At 51.8% G+C, this 27,809-nt stretch overlaps 3 protein-coding genes and 1 pseudogene across 3 annotated transcripts in view; 3 read left to right on the top strand and 1 right to left on the bottom strand.

Moving 5' to 3' along the window:
• Positions 1 to 27,809, top strand: part of LOC129126570 (uncharacterized) — a 246,689-nt gene that overhangs the window by 73,458 nt on the left and 145,422 nt on the right. The window lies entirely within an intron of this gene.
• Positions 1 to 27,809, bottom strand: part of LOC129126568 (uncharacterized) — a 250,177-nt gene that overhangs the window by 109,541 nt on the left and 112,827 nt on the right. The window contains 1 exon segment of the mRNA XM_077186300.1: positions 9,593 to 10,150. Within this exon segment, the coding sequence (XP_077042415.1) occupies positions 9,593 to 10,150 (558 nt within the window).
• The window catches only part of LOC143695314 (uncharacterized), a 193,055-nt gene that overhangs the window by 73,623 nt on the left and 91,623 nt on the right, over positions 1 to 27,809 (top strand). The gene's annotated exons all lie outside the window — the stretch shown is intronic.
• Positions 27,429 to 27,809, top strand: part of LOC143695311 (uncharacterized) — a 33,463-nt pseudogene continuing 33,082 nt past the window's right edge.

The raw sequence follows: 27,809 nt of genomic DNA, 5'->3' as shown, positions 1-27,809 counted from the left end.
CTCTGTTGGAAATTTAAAGGGGGCTATGTTTAGCTGAAATCTGTGTATACAATAGAAGAATATAAGTTTAATAATTACATGAAAGTTATGTAATGATAGAGTATAAAACACATTCACCTCGAATGTATGGTCAGAATCAGATTTGGGTGGAAACTACCCCGATTCCCAGAGCTCTTGAATAAAAAGCACCGCATATAATCGCTGATGTGATTATGTGTTTCTGAACGCTAACATTTTGGCGACCCCGGATGGGACCCTGCGGGTGCTGCTGAGCGAGTTTCGCGACTCGACCGCGCTCCAGCCCGCACCGAGGGATTCTCGGGGAGCTCGATCGGCCGCGACCGCTTCTGCCGCTCGCCACGTCCCCGGGAGAAAGGTAAGGTGCTTTTTACTTTGGTTTGGGTGCCTGCCAATGAGACGCAGCGAAAGCTACGCTTGGTTGGGCTAAAGGAATTCCTGCTGGTACAAGCCCAGGCGCCGTTCCATAAGACAATCGCGGGAGCGTTGCGGGTTCGGCAATTTGTGGTATATTTGGAATGGAGAAACTGAAAGGGATTTTGGGCGGCAACACCCCTATCCCGCAAAGTTCTCCTTTGGGGTGCTTACTAGCACATTGGAATATGACACTATTTCGCAGTTAATGTTGTTTTGTAAACCAGAAGGAAAATGGGATGAGGTTCCGTATGTTGATTTGTTTTTCTATTTACGGGCAAAGCCAGAATGGCAGGATGAATGTGGATTAATGATGGTTAAAACAACTGCAAGCAATAAGTGTGGGGTTTGTGAGGAACGTTGTTTAGAACACTTGGCGTTGAAAGAAAGTCTGAGTAGGGAAAATTATACAGATATTGATTTACAGGTAGCTCCAATAGGAACAAGAGAACCTAACCCTATCCCACCTGTTCCATCTGTCCCTATCCCACTGCCTGCTCCTACCCCACCTAGTCCTGAACCTGTCTCGTCTAGTGCACCCTTCCCTCTTTATTCTCCTCTCCCATCGTCACCTGATCCCTCTTCCTCGGAAGATGAGCAAAACCTAACTGTGGCAGGAAGGAGAGAGAGAGAATCAACAATGGGGTAGCCCACAGAACCAGGAGCTGGTCTAACCTTGCCCCAGTTATGGATAGAAAAGACATAGGCAGACAAAAACGGAATGTAATTGCCCCCTTGCAACAAAGTGTAGGAGTGGAAGGGCCAGTATTTATAAAAGTGCCTTTTACTCCTGCAGATTTAGTTATTTGGAAACAATCAGCCAGAATTTATAGAGAAAATCCTGATAAAATGGCATGAGTAGTAAAAATGGTTATAAAAACCTCAAAATCCTGACTGGGATGACATACAATAATATGTATATTAATATATTAGATATGTATTTATATATATATAATTATATATAGTATATTAATATATCTAATATATGAATATTAGATACTTTGATGGATGCTACTGAGAAAGAGATGGTACTTAAGGCAGCCAAAGAAAGGGTAAGAGAGGACATCAGAAACGGATTCGTAACAGGGAATTTAGATGAGAATTTCCCAATTGAGGATGCAAATTGGGACCCTAATTTATTTTGCGGTATGGGGAGACTACGGAAATATCAAGAGTGGATCCAAATAGGAGTTCAGACTGCTGTGCCCAAAACTATAAATTGGTCTAAACTATACGAAGTTCGACAGGAAGGAATCTCCCACTGCGTTTTTGGAGAGGCTTAAGGAGGTAGCAAGAAAATATACAGATCTCCAAATGACACAGAACAAGCAAAGGTTCAGCTCGCTCTCATATTCTTGGGCCAGTCACAGGACGATATTCGTAGAAAATTGCAAAATTAGAAGGGGAAGAACGAAGGAATTTGGATAAGCTACTTGAGGCAGCCTGGAAGGTATATAACAATCGCGAAAGAGAAGCTAGTAAAAGGCAGCAGCAGAATCTGTTGGCAGTAATACAAGGAAAAGGGAACCCAAATTTCAGGGGATGTAACAGGAATAGTCAAAATAGGAGACCAGTCAGGCAGGGGTTAAACCTAAATCAATGTGCGTATTGCAAGCGGGAGGGGCATTGGAAGAGACAATGTCCAGACTTGAACAACCAGTTTCACCAGGGCAATCAGTGCCAGCAGGTTACCAAGGGGATGGTTTTGGGGGAGTATACCAGCTGACTAGACACAGAGCCAGTAGAACAAGATCAGGAACCTGTTGTAAATATACAATTAGGACATAAAGAGGTCAAATTTCTAATAGATACAGGAGCTACTTACTCGGTATTGAATGATTTGCAAGGACAAATTGGGGACAAGCAAACAACAATAGTCGGCGCTACAGGGAAAGAGGAAAAACGGCCATTCTTGCAACCCCTAGATTTGTGTTTTGGGAGCAAAGTTATAACACATGAATTCCTATATGTACCTGAGTGTCCAATTCCGCTTTTCGGGAGAGATTTGCGAGAGAAACTTGATGCGGTAATAACCTTTGAAAATGGGAAGCTTATAATGGAAATACCTGAATCAAAGACGGGAGAGATTTTAATGATCAAAGAAAAACCTGTTCCCTCTATCCCTAGGGAGGTAGGAGATGCAGTGATTCCCTCTGTATGGGAGACAGATATACCAGGGAAAGCTAAATTGGCACAACCAATGCATGCAGAATTAAAAGAAGGGGCGAGGGCTCTACAAGTCAAACACTATTCCATAAAACCAGAAGCACGGCAAGGAATAAGTAAAGATTATTGAGAAATTCTTGAAATACCGAATTTTAGAAGAATGTGAATCAGAATTGAATACACCCATATATCCAGTAAAGAAGCCAAATGGTGAATATAGATTAGTGCAGGATTTGAGAGCAATAAATAAAATCACAAAGGACATTTCTCCAGTGGTAACAAATCCTTACACATTGCTGATATCCGTAAAAGAGATATATAAGTGGTTTAGTGTAATTGATTTAAAAGATGCCTTTGTCTGCATCCCCCTTGACAAAGAAAGTAGGAAACTGTTTGCCTGTGAGTGGGAAAACCCAGGGAATGGGAGAAAGACCCAGCTCACCTGGACACGATATAAGATCTTGCCGACCCTATTTGGAAACCAACTGGCAAAGGAGCTGGAGATTTGCACCGAGAATGGGCAAGTACCAAGAGACCAATACCTGTTGTTGCAGTATGTTGATGATATACTAATAGCTACAGAAGAAAAGCAACCTGTATAAAGGTAACCATTGAGATTTTAAATTCACTGGGAATGGGAGGTTATAAAGTACCCAGAGGAAAGGCACAAATTGCCCAACAGACTGTGATTTACCTGGGATGTGAAATTTCACAAGGGCAATGAAAACTAGGCACTAACCGTATCCAAGCTATTTGTGCTATTCCAGAGCCCCAGAATCTACATGAGCTGCGAGTCTTCCTCGGGATGGCAGGATGGTGTCGCCTGTGGATCACGGACTGTGGACGGATTGCGAAACCCCTGTGTGAAGCTCAGAAGATGCAGCCATTCACCTGGGGCAAGCCACAGAAAGAAGCCTTCCTAAAATTAAAGGAAGCACTGACAACTGCTCCAGCATTAGGGCTACCTGATCTGTCTAAAGATTTTCAGCTGTTTGTCCATGAAAGGCTGCGCCTAGCACTAGGAGTCCTGACCCAAGGTCTGGGAAGCTGGAAAAGGCCGCTGGGCTACTTTTCCAAACAACTTGACAGCATAAGTGCCGGGTGGCCTCCATGTCTGCGGGCAGTCGCAGCCACTGTGATGCTGATACAAGAAGCCAGGAAGCTCACGATGGGAAGGCACATAGATGTCAATGTACCACACATGGTAACCACTGTCTTAGAGCAGAAGGGGGGCCATTGGCTATCCCCAAGCAGGATGATGAAATTCCAGGCAGTCCTGACTGAGCAGGATGATGTCACATTAAAAACAACTAACCTTTTGAATCCAGCTTTGTTCCTAGGTACCACAACTGAAGAAGGCCCATTTAGAGCATGACTGTGTGGAGGTAATAGAGTACACCTACTCAGCAAGAGAAGACCTGAAAGACGTCCCACTAGAGCAGCCAGAGTGGGAGCTGTTTACAGATGGGAGCAACTTCGTGGAAAACGGAACCAGATACGCTGGGTATGCGGTAACAACAGTCAGTACAGCAGTGGAGGCAAAGGCATTACCACCAAATACATCTGCCCAGAAGGCAGAACTGGTTGCTTTAACCAGGGCACTAGAATTAAGTGAAGGGAAAAGGGTAAATATCTGGACTGACTCAAAATATGCTTTTGGAGTGGTGCATGTACACAGAGCACTGTGGAAAGAAAGAGGACTATTGTCCTTCTCTGGGTATGCACATTAAACATCAGAATGCAGTCCTGCAATTGATAAAGGCTGTACAAAAACCTGAACAAGTGGCAATCATACACTGCAAAGCACAGCAATCAGGAAACTCCAAAATCTGTGAGGGAAATCGAAAGGCAGACTGGGCAGCCCGACAGGTTGCTCGAGAGGTGCAAACAACAATGGCATTGATACCTTTCTAGCTTAATGTATCCCAATTCAATTTGCCTCCAGAACCAAAATATTCAGTAGAAGATGAGAGACTGGCACATTTGCTACATGCACAAAAGAATTCAGAAGGATGGTATGTGACTGCACAAGGACAGATAGAGGTACCCCCTTGATAATGAGAGAAGTTCTACAAATTAAACATAACGAATGTCACTGGGGAGCAGAGGCATTGGTACAATTGCTAAAGCAGAGTTTAATTTTGGTATGGATGTTAACAATGGCAAAATCAGTGTTGTCAAAGTGTGATATCTGCTTGAAAAACAACCCAGTGGCTAGACGACAGGCACAGCTAGGAAGAATTCGGATAGGAATAGAGCCTGGAGACTACTGGCAAGTAGATTTTGTAGAACTGCCAAGAACTCGAGGATACAAATACCTGTTAGTGGGGGTTGACACATTCTCTGGGTGGCCAGAAGCCCTTCCCTGTCGCACCAACCAAGCAAAGGAAACAGTAAAGTGGTTACTACAGGAGATTATTCCCAGGTTCGGGGTACCCCTAGTGTATCATCAGATAGGGGGCCCCATTTCATAGCTACAGTAGTAAGAGAGGTAAGTAGATTGCTGGGGATAACTTGGGACCTCCACACACCATGGAGACCCCAGTCAAGTGGACAGGTAGAGAGGATGAATCAGACACTAGAGAGGCAAATCAGTAAAATATGCCAAGAAGCCACATTGCAGTGGCCCCAGGCTTTGCCAATAGCACTGTTGAGGATTCGGATAAAGCCTAGGAGTGGGATGTCAGTCAGTCCTTATGAGATATTGCATGGGAAACCATATGAATCTCCTGAGCCTAACCCTAATGTGCACATCACAGGAAAGCAGGAAGTGTATAATTATGTTCTGTCTCTCGGGAAAACTTTAGCTCGGCTCCGGAGCATCCTCGTGTGGAATAGACCGCTGACTCTCGAGAACCCAGTTCATAACATACATCCAGGAGACGAGGTGTACATCAAGAACTGGAACGAAGAACCGCTGAAAGAAAAGTGGAGTGGGCCCCACCAGGTACTGCTGACCACCTTTACAGCAGCCAAAGTAGCCGGCGTGGACCCCTGGATTCACTATACCCGAGTGAAGAAAATCCATCCTGGATCACGGACTGTGTAAACTGTGGAACCAACAAGGCTGCAGATAAGATGTGTTTAATCACTTTGAGAATGCTATCAGTAATTGTGCCAATGGTATGGTCATTAATGTCTTTCGGATGGGGAATGCAAAAAGATCAACTAACCACTCTTCATTCTAGAATGAAGAGAGAGGTACAAACAGAAACACAGGTGATAAAGGTTTCTAATGCAGTTCGGGCTGAGAATGTAATGATTGGATTAGTCAAAGACTTTGCCAAATACAAAACACCTGTAGAATAACTGCCTGTCTGCCAATACCAAAGGGCAGCAGGAGACCCAGTAAATTGGGGAATCATAACATCAAAACTACCTGAAATACAAAACAACAAAACAATTGCATGCAAACAGGTACCCGAATCGAGGCAAGTAGTCAAGGAAACTTGGGAGAAAATAGGAACATGGATGAAACCCATGGGCCAGAAAGACTGTGTTCTAAAGTGATGGCACACTAGGAACCCCTATGGGAGAATCAGGAGGCATCACACAATGGCAATGCTATTTGCCACACTATAAACAGATTACAGAAAATGTTACAGAAACCACTCTGGTATGGAAGTGTGAGGCCAAGGATCAGAAAGAGCAGACAGAGCCTTGGGACAGTGCGTGGTCTGTGAGTATCCTTCAAAGATTCCAATGTATGGCAAACACCCCTTGGTGCATTAAGTGGGAAGGCTCCGAGAATGAAACAGATCCAGCAGTAACAAACACTGCCAACAGTAGCAGAACGAGGGCAGACCAAGTAAGTTGGTGGGCATGTAATAAAACTTATGACTGCACTTCTGATGATGCAGAGATAAAGCAGATGCCACCCCTGGCAACAGCCCTACAAACTGGCTGTGCTTGCAGAGGGATCAAACATAAACAAGGCAGAGTGAATTATAAAGCAGTTGTAGGATGTACCAGAAGTGCAGTCCAAGGTCCAGGACAATTTGTATGGGCAGCAAGCGATGGCACCTGGACAACACATCTGCCTGTAGATGGGAAAGTAAAGGAAATTACTTTAGGCCTCCCAACCTCATCTCCAATTTGGAAAAAGTCCCCATTTAACGGAAAACATGAACTTGTGCAGATAAGAGCAAGATGAGAAGTTCTAGACAATGAAAATCCAGATGACACTTGGCAAGAACCCTCTGGTGGAGTGAAATTTGGGTGGGCCCTAGAGTCTTTGCTTGGTCCTACAGCAAACTATCAGAGTAGGAAGATGCTGTACAAACTTACAGGTCAGGTAGATAGACTGGCAAGAGTCACCCGGGAAGGATTTAAAGAATTAAACATACAATTACAAGCCACCACAAAAATGACTTTACAAAATCGATTAGCCTTAGATTTGTTACTCCTGAAAGAGCATGGAGTATGTGGATTTTTAAAGGGACGGGTTGGTCATTGCTGCGTTCACATCCCAAATGTAACTGCAGATGTAGAATATGACATCAATCAGTTGAAACAAAGAGAGCATGAAGCACAAGAAGAGCAAAAGGATTTGACTACGACCTGGCTAGGCAAAATCTTTAAAGGGTTAGGGTGGAATGTGAGTTCATGGATTAAATCTATCATTGAGAGTGTGATAATCTTACTAATTGTATTCTTAGCAATTTGGTTAGTTCACAGCATCTTGAAAGGAGAGATACAGAAGAAAACGTCCTGGAACCAGAAGATAATAAAGGCACTGACACGAGATCCACGCCCACCATCTTCTGGTTCTCCAGTGCGTGACAGCATCCACGACAACGTTTACATCAACCATGGACTTGAAGAACATCAAGAATAAATTGAGAAATAAAGGACTGTATCAAGTGAAAACATTTACACCTATAGTGAAGTGAAAATGCTTTCAAAGGGGGGAGAATGATAGTGGGGCCCTGGAAAAATGTCAAAAATAGACTCTGAAAATGTTAGGCTTTGTGCTTGCCAGATCATGTGAAATCGCACCTGCGTAAGCAGAACATGATAAATGATATAATTGTTAGATGTGATGATTGTTTAGTAATTAAATATAATTACTGTATAATCATAAGAAGAATCATGAGGAACTATGTTAGAAGTTTGAGGGGGGCCACAAGGAGCCCATGCTTGGCTGAAATCTATGTATACAATAGAACAATATAAGTTCAATCATTAACATGAAAGTTATATAAGGATAGAATATAAAAACATGTTCATCCCAAACCCATGTCAGAGTCAGATTTGGGTTGGTACCCCTGACACCCAGAGCTCTTCAATAAAAGCACCTGCATATAATCATTCTGGTGATTATGTGTTTCTGAACACTAATATACCCAGTAAACTGTTAAACCCTTCCCAGCTGCTGTGCATGAGGCTCTATGAATATGCACCAGGCTGATGTAAGGGGAAAGGTATTTCAGGGGATCCCTGAAGGAAACAGGGTGCTCCTGGCTGAGTGCCAAGATGCACCCAGTTTACATCTTCCAAGAACTGTTTGGCATGGCTCTGCCCTGCATCTGCCTTTTTAGAGCATGCAGATTCCTTGGCTGTGGTTTTAGTCCATTCTCTTTATCACCTCCAGGTTTTGGGCCTTGCTGCACTCTGCCTTCAGACAGGGAGTGCTGATAGTTGGCAGATCTGTACAGGTGTCCTCATCCTGTGTGCATTGGATGTTATCCCATCCAAGCAGGCAGTTTAACACAAGCAGCTATTTCACTGAGCTTAATTAACAACAGAAATAAAAACTATAGAACAAAGTTCCTTTAAAAAACAGTCCCAGCCCATATTTGATCCAAGCCCATATTTGATCCCAGTCTGTGGGGTCCTGCACACACTCCCTGGGTCTGGAATTCCAGTTCCCAGCCAGGAAAAAATGTTCCTGCCCTTGAACGTCCTTCCTATCCCCTCAACAAATTGCAATAAAATTATAAACAAAGAAATAATAATTGAAATTTTAAAAATTATAATAAAAATAAAATATAAAAATCTCAACTCTTCTTTACAATACTCCAACAGTGATTCAAACCAAAGCAACAACTATTACTATAATATTACCAATGTATATAAATAAACAAATTATATATCAAGAAATACCTTTTGAAAATTTTAACTCGATGACTAATGTACTTTAGATAAAAAATATCTAAAGAAACTACCAAGCAATCTAACACACCTTAGTAAAACAATTCATATTACAAATATACTAAACACAAAACCAAACACCACTATAATTTCTCAGACATTTTAACCAAACAATTAAACTTTAATAACATCCTTAAGTACTCCAAAACAATTAAAATTATTTTTAAAAGGTTTATTGGGGGTGCGTGGTTTTATTTGGATATTGTTTTTTTAATTGTTAGAGGCTCGATGATTTAAAAAATGGGATTTTTATAGGAATTGAATCAGCTGAAAAGGTGGCACTCTGCAAACAGAACTGACTGAAATTGAACAGGACAGAAATCAGTAACTCTGAAAGTTTTATTTGCTATCAAATACATCCCACACACCCAGCCCCACACAATCCCCATCCCACTGCTCCAAATTGGGATCCCACTTCTCCCAATCTCCTTCCAACTCCAGCTCAACTTGACAGCTGTGCAATGGAGTGAGTTTGGCATGGGATGGAGTTTTTTTGAGGAGGGAACAAGGAATTTGAGGTAGGATTGACCCTTTTTGGGTTAAAATTCAGTTATTTTCAGTGGAATTTGAGTGGTTTTGAAGTGACAGATCGATCCCTCTTGGCTTTTGGAGTGAAAACACATGGAGAAGAGAAAAAATTCAGGCCAAACAAAAGGAGAAGCAGCCAGGAGTGTTCCCAACATGGATCACAGGGAATGTGAGTGACCAGGGCTGTGCCCAAAGTGCCTCCTCCAGTGGGGGATGGAGCTGCAGCAGCGCACGAAGCTCTTCCCGCACTCGGGGCACTCGCAGGGCTTCCCTTACCGGTGCCTCCGTTGGTGTCGGGTCAAGTGAGAGCTGCAGGAGAAGCTCTTCCCACACTGGGGACACTCGTAGGGCCTCTCCCCTGTGTGGATGCGCCGGTGGGTGACGAGGGTGCAGTTGCGCTGGAATCCCTTCCCGCAGTCGGGGCATTGGAAGGGCCTCTCCTCTGTGTGAATCCGATAGTGCAGGAGGAGATTGGAGCTGGTCTGAAACCTCTTCCTGCATTTATCACACTCGTAGGGCCTCTCCCCAGTGTGGATGCGCCGGTGGGTGACGAGGGTGGAGTTACGCTGGAATCCCTTCCCACAGTCGGGGCATTGGAAGGGCCTCTCCTCTGTGTGAATCCGATAGTGCTGGAGGAGATTGGAGCTGGTCTGAAACCTCTTCCTGCACTTGGAGCACTCATAGGGCCTCTCCCCTGTGTGGGTCCTCTGGTGGCTGATCAGGTTGGAGCTCTGGCTGAAGCTCTTCCCACACTCCCCACACTCATAGGGTCTCTCCCCAGTGTGGGTCCTCTGGTGCCTGATCAGCTCGGAGTTCCACCTGAAGCTCTTCCCACACTCCACGCACGTGTGGGGCTTCTCCCCATCATGGAGCTGCTCATGGAGCACCAGCTCTGAGCTCTGGCTCCATCTTCGGCCACCTTCCCGGCCCAGGCTGGCTCTTTCCCCCTCAGGTCCCCGCCATCTGCGTTTGCAGCCCCTCCTCGTGCGGCATCTCCGGGCCTTTTCCTCCCCGTTGGCTTCCTGCGCCTTGGAGCCGCTCAAAACGGCCTCTGCCACCAGGTTCTGCCACGGGCATTTGTCCTCCCTGCTCTCCATGCTCAGCTCCTGCTCTGGGCGAGGAAGGACAAGGACAGCATGGGATTTGCCTCCGTGCCACAGGCAAGGGCAACGAGATCCCCCCAGGCCGTCTCTGGGGACGCACTGCCCCCTCTTGGCTCTCCCCATTTCGGGATGCCGGGGCTGTTTGGGCTCCCGGGCTCCCTTCTCCCCTCATTCTCTGCTCTGCGCTGCAGCGGCTCCAAGGAGTCCCCCCTGCCCCTCTCCAGGCTCTTGAGGCTCCCGCCAATGGCGGCGCTCCCCCCTCTCTGGCCTCCCCACTTTGGCCTCCTGGGGGACACAGGGCTCTGCTCCTCCAGGCTGCCTCTGCCGGCAGCCGCCACCGCCACCCACCGATGTCCCCCCGAGGGGCCTTTTCCGCTCAGCCTTGGACTTCTTCATTCTCCAAACATCCCCCCAAAAACCCAACCCAGGGACCCCCCGGGATATCCGGGCCGGGCTCCCCCTCCCCGCTCACCGGAGCCATGGGGGGGGCGATGATCCCACAGGTGGGGGCTGCGAATTCAGGCAGGGCTCGAGACCGCGTGGCTCCCGCAGCTCAGCCTTGATCCACCTTTGTCCCTCCTCTTCCTCTTCCTCCCGCTCCTCCTCTGTCCTATCTCCTCCTCCCTCTCCTCCTCCCCCCTAACCCCGCCTCCTTCACTGCTCTCTCTCCTCCCGCTCCTCCTCTTCCATCCCCCCTCCTCCTCCTCCTCTGTCTTATCCCCACCTCCTGCTCCTCTTCCATCCCGCCCCTTCCATTCCTCCTCCTCCTCCTCCTCCCCCCTTACCCCGCCTCCTCCTCCCCCTCCATCCCTGCCCTTCCCTCCCTCCTCCTCCTCCCCCAGCAGCAGCCACACCCTCGGTGCCCCGTTCCCGCAGCCCTCGCAGCCCGCGGCAGCAGCGGCCATGGAGCCGGGCCAGGTCGGCATGGGCAGCGCGGGGCTCTCGGCTGCTCCCAGCCGCTGCGGGCGGGGGGAACCCGGCCCGGGCCAAAGGAGAGGCAAACTGGGCAAACTGGGGGCAGATCACAAAGCTAAGGATGCAGCAGAAAATGGAGCTGAAAGAGTTTCTTTAATATTAACTCCAAACGAGGAAAAACTGGAAATTCCAAAGTTTAGGGAAGCCGAGAAAAAAGAATTAAACAAGATAGGAAATGAACAAGATAAATCAGGGAAATAGAAACTTCTACATGACTTAATAAAATGTGCTTGCTAGGAAAAGATTAGAAGACGTGCATCAGAAACCCCACTGGCGTACTCAAGCTTTGTGTGATCATTTTTAAAGGAATTTTGGGTGCACTGGGATTTTTGGTGTAGCAAAGCAAGTCACTGAAAGATGCTTAATTTGCCAAAGGATAAATAAAAAGGTGATGAGAAAAACAACATTAGGAGGTCATGAGTTAGCTCGTCGACCATTTCAAAATATCCAAGCAGAAGTTTAGATTTGTTAGCTTCTGGATTTATTTGGAAAAAAACCCCATTTAATCTAGAAGAAAGAGAAGATGCCATATGTTAGACAGGAGATTTTAGGAGAATAAAAATCTTTGAAGTATCAGAAACACCCGAGGAAAAAACCAAGAAAATAAAAAGGGGAAATGAAAGGGAGGGGAACAAGAGGAAAAGTCAGAAAGAGAGTGGGATCCTCTGCAGCTCTTGCCCCCTCCGTTGGCGGCCGAGGCGCCTGTCCCGGGTCCCGGCTCGCTGCCCGCCTCAGCTCCGCCTGCCCCGGTTTCCATCCCAGGTGCGGGCTCACTGCCCAGGGCAGCTCCACCTGCCCCGGCGCTGGCGGTGAATTTGTGTGCCCTGGCCCCACTGCCCGGCCCGCGGCCGCTCTGCCGGCCATGCTGGGCAAGATGGGGTTGCTCTGTCCTGCCGCGTGGGCCGAGGTCACCGCGCCGACCGCACCGAGGGCGGGTCCCAGCCATCCCATCCCCGGCTGCCCTGCCCGTGCCAGCTGCGCTGGGCAGCGCCGCTGCTGCTGCCGGGGTCTCCCACCTGCCTTTTCTCTGCCGGGAGCTGCCGGATCAGCCGCCAGAAGCCATGTGGGGGCTGCCCACGCTCCGGCTCGGCCTCCACGGGAAGATCCCCCTCTGGCGATTCCGGCAGCAGACCCTGCCCACACTCCCACCGAGCCTCGGCGGGATATCCTCCCCTGACCCCTCCTGCTCTGAGTTACGTCCCCTTGGTAACCACAGCTCCGGCTGTTCAGGGAAAACCCCTCTCTCTACAGGAAGCACCTTATCGAAACACTAGGAGCTCAGTTAAAAGGCAGCCCTCTCCAAATTCTTTCTCAAAACACGGGAGAAAGGCTACAGAAGGTAAAAAAGTGAAAGAGTTAGATGAAGGGATTGCTCTATTGCCGTTCAGAGAGGTTCCCATGGCAGGGATGCGCTGCCCCGCCCCGCGGGAGCCACCGGCGCCCCTGCCGGCCGTGCCCGGAACTGCACCCAAGGGGAAAGCGCCGCGGCCGAAAGGCCGGGACCGGCTCCGGGCTCTGTTTGTTGGCACTGCCGGAGCTGTTGATACACACTACTATTATTATATTATACACACTAGTAAAGAACCGTTATTCCTAATCCCATATCTTTGCCTGAGAGCCCCTTGATTTCACTATCCTAAAAATTAAGAGGGAGGGGGTTTGCATTCTCCATTCCAAGAGAGGCTTTTTCTGCCTTCCCAAGCAGACGCCTGTCTTGTAAAGCAAGACAAGCACCCACAGGCACTGAGGGGGGCTGCAGGAGGGGCAGAAGAAGGCCCTGCAGCACTTGGGCACAAAGGCCCAGCAGGTGAATGCAAGAAGGGAGCAGCAAAAGGCCAAGCTGAAGGCAAAGGCCAGGGCAGAGCTCCTAACGCCCCTGAGGGATCAGCCCCAGGGCCCAAGGGGGCCCCGGCACCCAGGGCACGGCTCGGCCACAAGCACCCGGCAGAGGCATTGCCCTCCTCGGCAGGGCACAGCCCACCCAAACAGCCCCTGGCAAGGAATCAGGGCTCCAGCTGCAGGGCACAAGGACACTGCAAGCAGAGACAGCAGCACCCTCAGGACCAGCAAGTCCAGCCCGTGATGGACATGGATTGGCAGGGCTGTCACAGCTCCCATCACACCAGGGACCCTCCACACTGGAGCCCTTGAGAACATTCAGGTGGGTCTGCATTGAGAGGAGGCATTTCCTGATGGACACAGGGGCCTCTCAATCTGCTCTGAATCTTAGACCTAAAGGGGAAAATAGTAAAGGAATATTTTAATTTTTAAGGGAATGAGTGGGAAAGATGAGCAGGTATGATTTGTTCAACCACTATTAGAAGCTGTGGGGGATAGGTTTGAAATAAATGAATTTCTTTTTCTTCCTCCTGTGATTGTAATTAACTAGGAAGGAGTTTGAGAGCTGGATTTTAATACTGTAAAAAGGGATACAGAGGCTAGTTCTGTTGTACCTCTGTGTCAAAAGTCTGACAAGGCCTATGCTGAAGTGAACCCAGAAGTGTGGGCAGCCCCAGGGAAATACAGAAAATTAGATATGGAGCCTCTACAAATTAAAGCAACCAGGACAAGCAATACCCTGTTCCAAGAGAGGGAAGGAAGGGCTCACAGCCTGGTATTGAGTCCCTGTTAAAGGCAGGGCTTTTGGAGCCAAGGATGTCTCCCTACAACACTCCTATCTTGCCAGTCAACAAACTGGATGGATGGACACAAGGGGGAAACACAGAATTTTCAAGTGTTAAAATTAAGATTAACTGAGGCGAGTGGCCTGGGCCTTCCAGACAGGGAAAAAGAATTTGAATTATAGGTGGACGTTAAACAGGGTCTTGCCAAAGGAATTCTTGTGCTAAAATGTTTAACCCAGTGGCCAGAGAGCAGCCTCATTGTCTGCAGAATTGTGCAGCCACAGCTTCCCTGGGAGCAGAGGCCTGAAAACTGATGACAACAGGAGGATCTCCTAGAGTTCAAGTCTGGCATCAAGTTAAAGCTTTGACATCCAAAAGAGCCTCTAAATGGATGAGCAGGGCTCGGTGATTACAGTATGAAACTTGTTCAGTGGCACAGGAGGATTCAGAACTGAGGACAGGGCAAGGGTTTAACCCAGCCTCCTGTTTGAACAGCCTGGAGAGGGGCTGGCAAGGAACCCAGGACTGCACTCAAGGGACAGAGCTCCCGAGCCAGGCTGGGAGAGATTGATGGGACATTCCCTGGCCTGAGGGAGACAATGTGTTTGTGGATGGCTCTGCAAGGGCAGCAGAAGGGAAAAGAGCTACAAGACAGGCTGTTAATAAGGAGGGGGAATCAGACAAAGCGCAGGTCACCGGCCCATGCTCAGCTCAACCCGCGGAGCTGTGGGTGCTTGTAAGAGCCTGGCACTGAAATGCCCTGAGCAGGAAGGCTTCAAAATCTTCTGCTGACACCATGGCACCTAACAGGGGGCAAAAGCAATTCTGACTGCTTCAGCAAGCACTGGATCACTTATTAACCTCTTGCTAAAACAAATAATTCAAAGATAATGGATTGTGGAAGCAATAGATTCAGATGGGGAACTCATTTTACAGGAAAGACCCTTCAGGTGGTTATGGCAGCTTTAGGAATACAATGGGACCTCCATAACCCCTGGCAAGCCCAGAGCTCGGGTTGGGTAGAAAGAATGAATGGGGAAATAAAGAAACACCTTTGGAAGCCGGAGATAGAAACCAAGATGCCATGGGTACAGCTTTTGCCATTGGCCTTGGCAAGAAAAAGAGCCAGACCCAAGGCAGATATTCAATTATCTCCCTTGGAATTCATGTCTGGAATTCCTTACCTGGGCAATTCTCCACCTAGTGCAGGGTGGAAATAAGGGATGTAAATGTAAGGCAGGCTGTAGCCAGGATCCTGTCTCCTGTGGAATCTCTCCCCCAGGAAGCTGGGCTGGCACAGAGCCTGCCCTGGGACTTTGCTGTTGCCAACACCCAGCCAGGCCATCGGCTCCTGCCTAAGGAGTGCAAAGCAGCACCACTGGTGGCCAAGGGGCCCACGCCAAGTGTCCCTGAGGCCAGAAACAGCCGCCAGCACAGCTGAGCACAGGGGGACCCCTCAGCCTGGCCTCAGGGGCTCTGAAGCCCCGGAGATTTGCACTTCCCACCTGCAGCAGGACCATGGGAGCCGCCCTGAGCCTGCCCTGAAGGCAACGCAGCAGCAGCCAGGGCTCCACAGCGGGCCAAGCCCCTGGGCCTGCCCACAGATCCTCTGCTCAAACCCTCGGGAATCCTGGCCACCCTCCCCTGGCACCTCCAGCCACTGCGGCCAAGCCTCGCTGCCGCTGCTGCAGCTCCAGCGCTGGCTGGGCCTGCACTGCCACAGCTGCTGGGGAGCACCGCGGCACAATTCCACCCTGGGGCTCACTCACACCCACACTCTGGGCTGCCTGCGACTGCACTGCTGCAAAATGTACCCATCCTGCTTCTTTTAAATCTTATTTCTCTGCTCAGAAAGGTTTCTCTACTCAAAGGTTTGCCTTTGGGAAAGAAATTTTAAAGGTTTTATTTAAGGGGTTCCCAGTCTGTTTGGATGTTAAACTCATCTCCACCACTCAATGGAGATGAGTTTAACATCTGAACAGACTGGGAATAGCCCAAAAGACACCCACAGAGATAAGGACCAGCAACAAAACATCAACGCCCACACATAGTCCCACCCAGCAAATGGTACAAACAGATAACTCACAGAAATAACGACCAGGGAAAGGCTGGGGAAAGGGCAGGGGCAGATAAACACCCAGCAGGGAAACCTTTCCCGCTGACAAATGGTACAAGCAGATAACTCACAGAGATAACGACCAGGGAAAAGCTGGGGAAGGGGCAGGGGCAGATAAACAGTCTGCAAGGCAGGATATTTGCTTGCTTAAGCTTGATAGGGCACAGTTTGCAAGGCAGGACATTTGCTTGCTTAAGCTTGATAGGGCACATATTGCGTTAATCATAAGATTCTGGTAATTTTCCACGGAGAAGTCACCAAATAAGGACATAGGGTGAAGAAGACGCGGCTGAGGAAGACTCCGCAGCCTTTTATCACCGACCACCAGGAGACAGAAGGATGACCCCCTAGCAACAACCAGCGCAGGCGCAGAGAACTCTGAGATAACATGGACTCCTGAAGGATGGAGAGGATAAAAGGACTGAATCAGAAACTAGTTGGTGCGGCAGTAGTGGAGCGGAGACTCCCCTGTCGCCCAGCGCTGAGCCTTTGCTTACGTAGTATAACTGCTTCAATAATTAATAAATTCTTTGATTGGAAATTACTCGTTTTGAGTCAATTTTATAACAATGGGGTGTCCAGGGGGTCCCTGTGCCCAGGAAAGGGGGTGCACGGGCCCCGGTGTTGAGGAAGGTGGTGGCTGGGGGCTGTGGAAGGCAGGAGTGGGGGTCCAGGGGGTGCTGGGGTCAAGGAAAAGCGGGGGCTGGGGTGTCTGAGAGGGGGAGGGCCGGGAAAGGGGGTGCGGGGGGGCATTGGTGCTGCATGAGGGGGTGCAGGAGGGTCCCCGTGCTGGATAAGGGGGTGCAGGGGGGGGTCCCTGTGCCTGAGAACGGAGGGTTTGGGAGGGTTCCAGTCTCGGATATGGGGGTGCACCGCGGTCCTGGTGCAGTGGAATGGGGGTTCAGGGGGTCCTGGTGCTGTATAAGGGGATGCAGTGGGGTCCCGGTGCCCAGGAATGGGGGTTCAGGGGTGCCGGTGCCAGATAATGGCCTGGCTGGGATCTGGTGCTGGGAAAAGGGGTGCAGGGGGTCCCAGGGCCAGATAACGGGATGCACTGGGGTCCCGGTGCCCAGGAATGGGGTTCCGGGGGGTTCCGTTCCCGAGTTCCGGGGTTCAAGGGGTCCTGGTGCCTGAAAATTGAGGTTCAGGGGGTCCCGGTGCCGGGTAAGGGGATGTAGTGGATCCCGGTGCCCAGAAATTGGGGTTCAGGGCGGTTTCCCTGCCCGGGAATGGGGGCTCAGGGGGTTCCAGGCTGCAGATAAGGGGGTGCAGGGGTTATCGGGGCTGAGGAAGGGGGTACAGGGGGGGTCCCAGTGCCCCAAAATGAACGTTCAAGGGGGGTCTCTTGACCCCCTGGAGCCCCAGGGGACCCTCCGGGATCCCCTGGAGCCCCTTCCAGGAAGCGCCGGGAATGAAGAACTGGGGGGACGCCGAAATTTGGGAGATCTGGGGGTCCAAAAGCCGAGGAAAAGGGAGGGTCTGGGGTCTGGGAAGGACGAGGTGGCCGGGAATGGGCGTGCAGGGCGTCCCAGAGCACTGACGGGGGTGTGGAGGGATCCTAGGCCCGGATTAGGGGGGGCATGGGGGTCCCAGTGCCCAAAAATTGGGGTTCAGGGGGTTCCCGTGCCGGGGAATGCGGGTTCGGGGGGAGTTTCCTTCCAGGAATTCGGGATTCAAGGGGGTCCCGGTGGCCGGGAATCGCGGTTCCGGGGGCGTCGGTGACCAGAAATGGGGATTCAGGGGGGTCCTGCGGCCACATGAGGGGGTACAGGGCGGTGCCAATGCTGGGCAAGGGGGTACAGGGGGTTCCCTGTGCCCAGAAATGGGCGCTCAAGGGGGTCCGCGTGCTCAGGAATGGGGGTTCAGGGGGGTCCCGGAGCTGAAAAAGGGTGCTGAGGGGGTCACAGGACCGAAAATGGGGGTTCAGGGTAGTCCCGGTACCCGGGAATGGAGGTTTAGGGAGTTCCCGGTGCCCAGGAATTGCGGTTCAGGGGGGTCCCGGTGAACAGAAATGGGGGTTCAGGGGATCTCGGTGCCAGATGAGGGGGTACAGGGGGGTCCCGGTGCTGGGGAAGTGGAGTGGGGGGGGCGTGGCATGACCCAAAATGGGGGTTCAGGAGGGTTCCCCTGCCCGGGAATGGAAGATCAAGGGGGTCCCGGTGCCCGGGAATTGCGGTTCAGGGTGGTCCCGGTTTCGGGGGGTCCCGCTCACCTTTGGTCGCGGCCCCCGGGTCCCCCAGGAGCCCCAGGAGCCCCCGGAGCACCCCCAGCCCCAGCGCTGGGGCCATCGCAGCCGTCCCCGATCGCGGCTACAGAGACGCGAAAGCCAAAGTGCCCGAGGGAGCGCGGGGGGAGGGGGAAAGGGCGAATTCCAGGGAATTCACCTGGATCCCCTCCTGGCACCCCTCTGGATCCCTCGGGGATCCGTCTGGGACCCTCCAGGGCCGCGCCCTGCGGGACCCCCGGGCCGGGCTCTGCTGAACTCCCGGCCCTGCGCTCAAACTCTGCCCGGACCCCGCTGGGCTCGGCCCAAAGCCGGGCAAGCAGCGGGAGCAGCGGAGCCAATTTTTGCTGCGGGTGCGGGTCCCACCCCCGGCGGAGCAGGGCTGGGCGCTGGGACCCGATCCCTGATTCCCAATCTCCTTCTCTCTCGCTCTCTCTCTGCTGTTCTCTCCCTTTCCTTTGGGGGATCATAAATCCCAGAGCGGCCGCAGAGCCCCGTGCCCAGGCCGGGTTTCCCAGCAAAGGGAGGCTGGGGCTGAGGTGCCCCGGGCTGGCCGGGAATGGGGGCCCGGGGCTCCCTGGGCTCACGGAAATGGGGGATCCAGGGGCTGGGAGAGGAGGATACCCGGGAAAGGGGGTGCAGGGGGGTGTTGGGGCAGGATAAGGGGGTGCAGGGGGGGTCCCAGTGCCGGGAATGGGGTTGGGAGGGAGGGGTGGGCAGCAGCTGCTGGAGAGAGACTGGGACAGACTGGAATGGACTGGGACAGACTGGGAAAAGAACCCACTGGGAGCAGAACTGAGGCAGCAGAGATCATACTGGGGTATACTGGGACCACACTGAGGGCTACTGGGAACATGCAGGGGACAATTGAGATTGGACTGGGAGGGACTGGGAATGGTTTGGATCATCCTGGGACTGACTGGAAACATACTGGGAGTGATCAGATCTGTAGTAGGGGTGAAGAAGAGAAACTGGAATAATGCAGGGAGCAACTGGGATCATACTGGGAGCAGCTGCCCCATGCTGGGGTCATACTGGGATCATACTGGGACTGATGGGGTGACACTTGGAGTGACTGGCATAGTACTGGGAGTGTCTGGGAGTAACTGGGATCAAACTGGAGGTGACTGGACTTATACTGGGAGCAACTGGGACCACAGCGGGGGCAAATGGCATCGGGTAAGGTGTGACCGGGCTCATACTGGAAGTGCCTGGGGCCACACTGGGCTCTTACTGAGAGGGACTGAGAGTGAAAGGAACCATACAGGGCATGACTGGGAGCCGCTGGGACCGTGTCGGGGGCAGCTGGGATCCTACCGGGAGTGATTTGGACCATACTGGGAGTGACCGGGAGCCACCGGTGAGGCGGCGGCGGAGCTGGGAGGCGGCCGCAGCGCAGGTGGGAGCCGCGCTGGGTTGTGCGGGGGCTCGGGGCTCGCTGCGGGCCTCGGGGGCGGCAGGGGGCTCGGGCGGGTTCCTTGTGCCGTGTCCGGCCCGTGGTGCCGCTGCCGTGAGGGCGCTGCGGGAGCGGCTGCCCGCGGTCTCCTTGCGGCCGCTGCCTCGGCAGGAGCCGCTGCCGGAGCAGCGCTGGCTCGGCCCGGTTCCTGTGGCTGGCACAGGGGCGGCTGCCCCGTGCCCGCGGCTGTGCGGGGAAATTCACGTGGCCGGAGGTTTCTGTGCCCCGAGGAGACAGAGGAGTCCTGGACAAGTGACTTTATTGCTGGGCAGAGGGAGAGGCCGTGGCGCATTTGCCGTGCGCTCGCTGCCATTGTTGTAGTTCGCAGCCTCCTTTTTATCCCCATTTTCCCGGCTCATCTCCCTCTCCCTTTGCCCACTGGCTGAGGTACTTGGAAGGTTCAGACCTCCCGATCTGCCAACTGCACGTCCTCGTTAATGTGCACCCCCACTTTTGTAGAACAGCCGATATTCACGGCTCTGTTAAGTCTTTTTTGTTCTCCACGTTCAGGAATTTAGCGGGACTTTCTGCGAGCAGCAGTCCATGTTAATTAATAACATTTATTGAAGCTGTGGTTTCGCCCCTTACTTCCTTATCTACAAGTCCCTGGCCCCCGCTCAGCTGCTGAATGAGCTGCACTCTCAAGGTGTGGAGCATGGTAAAAAGGTGAGAGGTGCTGTAGCACATCAGAGCAGAAGCAGCATTCGTTTAACCCATGGTCTGCCAGGGAACCACAAAACCATGTCCCATTCCCATCCTTTCCACGTTTGGACTGGTACATGAGCTGCTTTTTTGTTTCCTTTGTTATCTGTTTCACCACTTTGGCTTTGTCATCTATTTGCCAAGACCAGTTTGAGTCATTTGATTTTCCACAAACTCCTCTTTTCTCTGCTAACAGATGATCTGATCCCATCCCATGGTGAAATGTTGTGTTCCTCATTTCAGTGGATTGCTCAGCAGGAAGGTCAGGAGCTGGAGCTGTCTGGTTGGTTATTCCGAGGGCAGCTTGTAATCTAATGGTGCCATTGAAATGAGAAATGGGTTCTGTGGCTCCTGATATGAATTGGTTTGGGTTCCCAGGGGCTGGTCCATGGTGTTGTAGGATTTGTTCTGCTGGCCGTTCATCTTCTCCCCATTTTTGGCCGCTCTCTCCAGCCAGGGCTGCATCAATTGACTGCTTTTCTCTAATTAAATCATCAAATACTTGGATTCCCAATTGATTTCCCGGAACTTGTGGTAGCAAGAACATCTCAGTGCTCTAATCCACCCTATATAACATAGACAGTGACAGCACACGTTGGAGTGGGCAGAGGGATGATTCCCCCCCATTTGTTTATAGTGAAGTTTTCCCAACATTCTCCATTTGCTGTTTGCCTGTGCAGCTTCACCCGTTTCTGTTGCAGGGTCAGATATCCTCACCCCGGGCTCTGCCTTGAGCTGTGCAAATTCCATCAGTGCAAGCAGGCAGAGCTTGGGGTGAGGGGCAGGGGGAATCAGCCCAATTCCTGCCCCAGGCAAGAGACCCAGGTACATTGGCCAGGCTTTGCCCAGCAGGGTTCATTTGCATTCCTAAAGCTCCTCTCCTGGCTGACTAGAACCAAAGCTTCTCTTCCAGGGCTGCCATCTGGTGAGTCACATGTGGCCCCCCGGAATCTGCTTTTTTAAAACAAGTATTAACTATTTAAGAGTTAAAAGTACCACGGTTAAAGCTCTTCAATTTTGCAAAATGCAACATAAAGGCGAACATGGAAAAACCCAGACCAAAAATTGATTCTCACCCTTCTGTCCCAAACCTACCTGACAATATAAAGTAGGATTATTATAAAAAATGTTTCTCATGTTGTAATCTTATCACTGAAACTGTAGGGAAAACAAAAACTCTCCAAGAATCTCTTTAGTGTGAGAGAGTCAAGGCATTGCTTGGTTCTGGCCAGGATGTGCAACAGAAATCATTTCATCCACACATAGCCCGGCTGTGCAGAAAAAATCATTCCATGACATGTCAGTTTTACTCGATTTTTCCTAAACTTTACGTAGTCTGAACCAATCTAAATCCACTGCTTTAATGTTCATTGCTTCCAAGTCGTGTAAGTTTTTAGTGTTTGGTTTCCTATTAGACTCGGATTTCTTCCCCTCTGATGTGAATTCGGCCCACACTCCTGGATTTCCTTCTCAGCCTTTTCCAGACCAGGTGTCTCCAGCTGTGCGGGGGCAGTGTCTGGGGTAGCTGTTGGTTGCTGTTTGCTGCGGGGCGTTGATGTTTTGTTGCTGGTCCTTATCTCTGTGGGTGTCTTTTGGGCTATTCCCAGTCTGTTCGGATGTTAAACTCGTCTCCATTGAGTGGTGGAGATGAGTTTAACATCCGAACAGACTGGGAACCCCTTAAATAAAACCTTTAAAATTTCTTTCCCAAAGGCAAACCTTTGAGTAGAGAAACCTTTCTGAGCAGAGAAATAAGATTTAAAAGAAGCAGGATGGGTACATTTTGCAGCAGTGCAGTCGCAGGCAGCCCAGAGTGTGGGTGTGAGTGAGCCCCAGGGTGGAATTGTGCCGCGGTGCTCCCCAGCAGCTGTGGCAGTGCAGGCCCAGCCAGCGCTGGAGCTGCAGCAGCGGCAGCGAGGCTTGGCCGCAGTGGCTGGAGGTGCCAGGGGAGGGTGGCCAGGATTCCCGAGGGTTTGAGCAGAGGATCTGTGGGCAGGCCCAGGGGCTTGGCCCGCTGTGGAGCCCTGGCTGCTGCTGCGTTGCCTTCAGGGCAGGCTCAGGGCGGCTCCCATGGTCCTGCTGCAGGCGGGAAGTGCAAATCTCCGGGGCTTCAGAGCCCCTGAGGCCAGGCTGAGGGGTCCCCCCGTGCTCAGCTGTGCTGGCGGCTGTTTCTGGCCTCAGGGACACTTGGCGTGGGCCCCTTGGCCACCAGTGGTGCTGCTTTGCACTCCTTAGGCAGGAGCCGATGGCCTGGCTGGGTGTTGGCAACAGCAAAGTCCCAGGGCAGGCTCTGTGCCAGCCCAGCTTCCTGGGGGAGAGATTCCACAGGAGACAGGATTCTGGCTACAGCCTGCCTTAAATTTACATCCCTTATTTCCACCCTGCACTAGGTGGAGAATTGCCCAGGTAAGGAATTCCAGACATGAATTCCAAGGGAGATAATTGAATATCTGCCTTGGGTCTGGCTCTTTTTCTTGCCAAGGCCAATGGCAAAAGCTGTACCCATGGCATCTTGGTTTCTATCTCCGGCTTCCAAAGGTGTTTCTTTATTTCCCCATTCATTCTTTCTACCCAACCCGAGCTCTGGGCTTGCCAGGGGTTATGGAGGTCCCATTGTATTCCTAAAGCTGCCATAACCCCCTGAAGGGTCTTTCCTGTAAAATGAGTTCCCCATCTGAATCAATGGCTTCCACAATCCATTATCTTTGAATTATTTGTTTTAGCAATAGGTTAATAAGTGATCCAGTGCTTGCTGAAGCAGTCAGAATTGCTTTTGCCCCCTGTTAGGTGCCATGGTGTCAGCAGAAGATTTTGAAGCCTTCCTGCTCAGGGCATTTCAGTGCCAGGCTCTTACAAGCACCCACAGCTCCGCGGGTTGAGCTGAGCATGGGGCGGTGACCTGCGCTTTGTCTGATTCCCCTTCCTTAATAACAGCCTGTCTTGTAGCTCTTTTCCCTTCTGCTGCCCTTGCAGAGCCATCCACAAACACATTGTCTCCCTCAGGCCAGGGAATGTCCCATCAATCTCTCCCAGCCTGGCTCGGGAGCTCTGTCCCTTGAGTGCAGTCCTGGGTTCCTTGCCAGCCCCTCTCCAGGCTGTTCAAACAGGAGGCTGGGTTAAACCCTTGCCCTGTCCTCAGTTCTGAATCCTCCTGTGCCACTGAACAAGTTTCATACTGTAATCACCGAGCCCTGCTCATCCATTTAGAGGCTCTTTTGGATGTCAAAGCTTTAACTTGATGCCAGACTTGAACTCTAGGAGATCCTCCTGTTGTCATCAGTTTTCAGGCCTCTGCTCCCAGGGAAGCTGTGGCTGCACAATTCTGCAGACAATGAGGCTGCTCTCTGGCCACTGGGTTAAACATTTTAGCACAAGAATTCCTTTGGCAAGACCCTGTTTAACGTCCACCTATAATTCAAATTCTTTTTCCCTGTCTGGAAGGCCCAGGCCACTCGCCTCAGTTAATCTTAATTTTAACACTTGAAAATTCTGTGTTTCCTCCTTGTGTCCATCCATCCAGTTTGTTGACTGGCAAGATAGGAGTGTTGTAGGGAGACATCCTTGGCTCCAAAAGCCCTGCCTTTAACAGGGACTCAATACCAGGCTGTGAGCCCTTCCTTCCCTCTCTTGGAACAGGGTATTGCTTGTCCTGGTTGCTTTAATTTGTAGAGGCTCCATATCTAATTTTCTGTATTTCCCTGGGGCTGCCCACACTTCTGGGTTCACTTCAGCATAGGCCTTGTCAGACTTTTGACACAGAGGTACAACAGAACTAGCCTCTGTATCCCTTTTTACAGTATTAAAATCCAGCTCTCAAATTCCTTCCTAGTTAATTACAATCACAGGAAGAAGAAAAAGAAATTTATTTCAAACCTATCCCCCACAGCTTCTAATAGTGGTTGAATAAATCATACCTGCTCATCTTTCCCACTCATTCCCTTAAAAATTAAAATATTCCTTTACTATTTTCCCCTTTAGGTCTAAGATTCAGAGCAGATTGAGAGGCCCCTGTGTCCATCAGGAAATGCCTCCTCTCAATGCAGACCCACCTGAATGTTCTCAAGGGCTCCAGTGTGGAGGGTCCCTGGTGTGATGGGAGCTGTGACAGCCCTGCCAATCCATGTCCATCACGGGCTGGACTTGCTGGTCCTGAGGGTGCTGCTGTCTCTGCTTGCAGTGTCCTTGTGCCCTGCAGCCGGAGCCCTGATTCCTTGCCAGGGGCTGTTTGGGTGGGCTGTGCCCTGCCGAGGAGGGCAATGCCTCTGCCGGGTGCTTGTGGCCGAGCCGTGCCCTGGGTGCTGGGGCCCCCTTGGGCCCTGGGGCTGATCCCTCAGGGGCTGTAGGAGCTCTGCCCTGGCCTTTGCCTTCAGCTTGGCCTTTTGCTGCTCCCTTCTTGCATTCACCTGCTGGGCCTTTGTGCCCAAGTGCTGCAGGGCCTTCTTCTGCCCCTCCTGCAGCCCCCCTCAGTGCCTGTGGGTGCTTGTCTTGCTTTACAAGACAGGCGTCTGCTTGGGAAGGCAGAAAAAGCCTCTCTTGGAATGGAGAATGCAAACCCCCTCCCTCTTAATTTTTAGGATAGTGAAATCAAGGGGCTCTCAGGCAAAGATATGGGATTAGGAATAACGGTTCTTTACTAGTGTGTATAATATAATAATAGTAGTGTGTATCAACAGCTCCGGCAGTGCCAACAAACAGAGCCCGGAGCCGGTCCCGGCCTTTCGGCCGCGGCGCTTTCCCCTTGGGTGCAGTTCCGGGCACGGCCGGCAGGGGCGCCGGTGGCTCCCGCGGGGCGGGGCAGCGCATCCCTGCCATGGGAACCTCTCTTAACGGCAATAGAGCAATCCCTTCATCTAACTCTTTCACTTTTTTACCTTCTGTAGCCTTTCTCCCGTGTTTTGGGAAAGAATTTGGAGAGGGCTGCCTTTTAACTGAGCTCCTCGTGTTTCGATAAGGTGCTTCCTGTAGAGAGAGGGGTTTTCCCTGAACAGCAGGAGCTGTGGTTACCAAGGGGACGTAACTCAGAGCAGGAGGGGTCAGGGGAGGATATCCCGCCGAGGCTCGGTCGGAGTGTGGGCAGGGTCTGCTGCCGAATCGCCAGAGGGGGATCTTCCCGAGGAGGCCGAGCCGGAGCGTGGGCAGCCCCCACATGGCTTCTGGCGGCTGATCCGGCAGCTCCCGGCAGAGAAAAGGCAGGTGGGAGACCCCGGCAGCAGCAGCGGCGCTGCCCAGCGCAGCTGGCACGGGCAGGGCAGCCGGGGATGGGATGGCTGGGACCCGCCCTCGGTGCGGTCGGCGCGGTGACCTCGGCCCACGCGGCAGGACAGAGCAACCCCATCTTCCCCAGCATGGCCGGCAGAGCGGCCGCGGGCCGGGCAGTGGGGCCAGGGCACACAAATTCACCGCCAGCGCCGGGGCAGGTGGAGCTGCCCTGGGCAGTGAGCCCGCACCTGGGATGGAAACCGGGGCAGGCGGAGCTGAGGCGGGCAGCGAGCCGGGACCCGGGACAGGCGCCTCGGCCGCCAACGGAGGGGGCAAGAGCTGCAGAGGATCCCACTCTCTTTCTGACTTTTCCTCTTGTTCCCCTCCCTTTCATTTCCCCTTTTTATTTTCTTGGTTTTTTTCCTCGGGTGTTTCTGATACTTCAAAGATTTTTATTCTCCTAAAATCTCCTGTCTAACATATGGCATCTTCTCTTTCTTCTAGATTAAATGGGTTTTTTTCCAAATAAATCCAGAAGCTAACAAATCTAAACTTCTGCTTGGATATTTTGAAATGGTCGACGAGCTAACTCATGACCTCCTAATGTTGTTTTTCTCATCACCTTTTTATTTATCCTTTGGCAAATTAAGCATCTTTCAGTTACTTGCTTTGCTACACCAAAAATCCCAGTGCACCCAAAATTCCTTAAAAAATGATCACACAAAGCTTGAGTACGCCAGTGGGGTTTGTGATGCACGTCTTCTAATCTTTTCCTAGTAAGCACATTTTATTAAGTCATGTAGAAGTTTCTATTTCCCTGATTTATCTTGTTCATTTCCTATCTTGTTTAATTCTTTTTTCTCGGCTTCCCTAAACTTTGGAATTTTCAGTTTTTCCTCGTTTGGAGTTAATATTAACATAACTCTTTCAGCTCCATTTTCTGCTGCATCCTTAGCTTTGTGATCTGCCCCCAGTTTGCCCAGTTTGCCTCTCCTTTGGCCCGCGCCGGGTTCCCCCCGCCCGCAGCGGCTGGGAGCAGCCGAGAGCCCCGCGCTGCCCATGCCGACCTGGCCCGGCTCCATGGCCGCTGCTGCCGCGGGCTGCGAGGGCTGCGGGAACGGGGCACCGAGGGTGTGGCTGCTGCTGGGGGAGGAGGAGGAGGGAGGGAAGGGCAGGGATGGAGGGGGAGGAGGAGGCGGGGTAAGGGGGGAGGAGCAGGGGGTGGGATGAAGGCAGAGAGAGAGCAGCGATGGAAGGAGGAGAAGGAGGAGGGGTTAGGGAGGAGGAGGAGAAGGAGAAGGGATGGAAGGGGCGGGATGGAAGAGGAGAAGGAGGTGGAGATAACAGAGAGGAGGGTGAGGGGGGATGGAAGAGGAGGAGCAGGAGGAGAAAGCAGTGAAGGAGGCAGGGTGAGGGGGAGGAGGAGAGGGAGGAAGGATGGAGGAGAAGAAGGAGGTGGAGATAAGACAGGAGGAGCGAGAGGAAGAGGAGGGATGAAGGTGGATCAAGGCTGAGCAGGAGGAGGAGGGCAGGGATGGAGGGGGAGGAGGAGGCGGGGTTAGGAAGGGGGAGATGGGGCTACGGAAGAGGAGGAGGGGAGAAGGAGAAGGAGGTGGGGTTAGCGAGGAGGAGGAGCGGGCATGGAAGAGGAGGGAGAGGGGTGGATCGAGGTTGAGCTGAGGGAACCACGCGGTCTCGAGCCCTGCCTGAATTCGCAGCCCCCACCTGTGGGATCATCGCCCCCCCCCCCATGGCGCAGGTGAGCAGGGAGGGGGAGCCCCGCCGGAATATCCCGGGGGGTCCCTGGGTTGGGTTTTTGGGGGATGTTTGGAGAATGAAGAAGTCCAAGGCTGACCGGAAAAGGCCCCTCAGGGGGACATCGGGGGGTGGCGGTGGCGGCTGCCGGCAGAGGCAGCCTGGAGGAGCAGAGCCCTGTGTGCCCCAGGAGGCCAAAGTGGGGAGGCCAGAGAGGGGGGAGCGCCGCCATTGGCGGGAGCCTCAAGAGCCTGGAGAGGGGCAGGGGGGACTCCTTGGAGCCGCTGCAGCCCAGAGCAGAGAATGAGGGGAGAAGGAAGCCCGGGAGCCCAAAGAGCCCCGGCATCCCGAAATGGGGAGAGCCAAGAGGGGGCAG

Source organism: Agelaius phoeniceus, chromosome 15 (genome assembly GCF_051311805.1).
Source record: "Agelaius phoeniceus isolate bAgePho1 chromosome 15, bAgePho1.hap1, whole genome shotgun sequence".
NCBI lineage: Eukaryota > Metazoa > Chordata > Aves > Passeriformes > Icteridae > Agelaius > Agelaius phoeniceus.
This window is presented reverse-complemented; position numbering and strand designations above follow the sequence as displayed.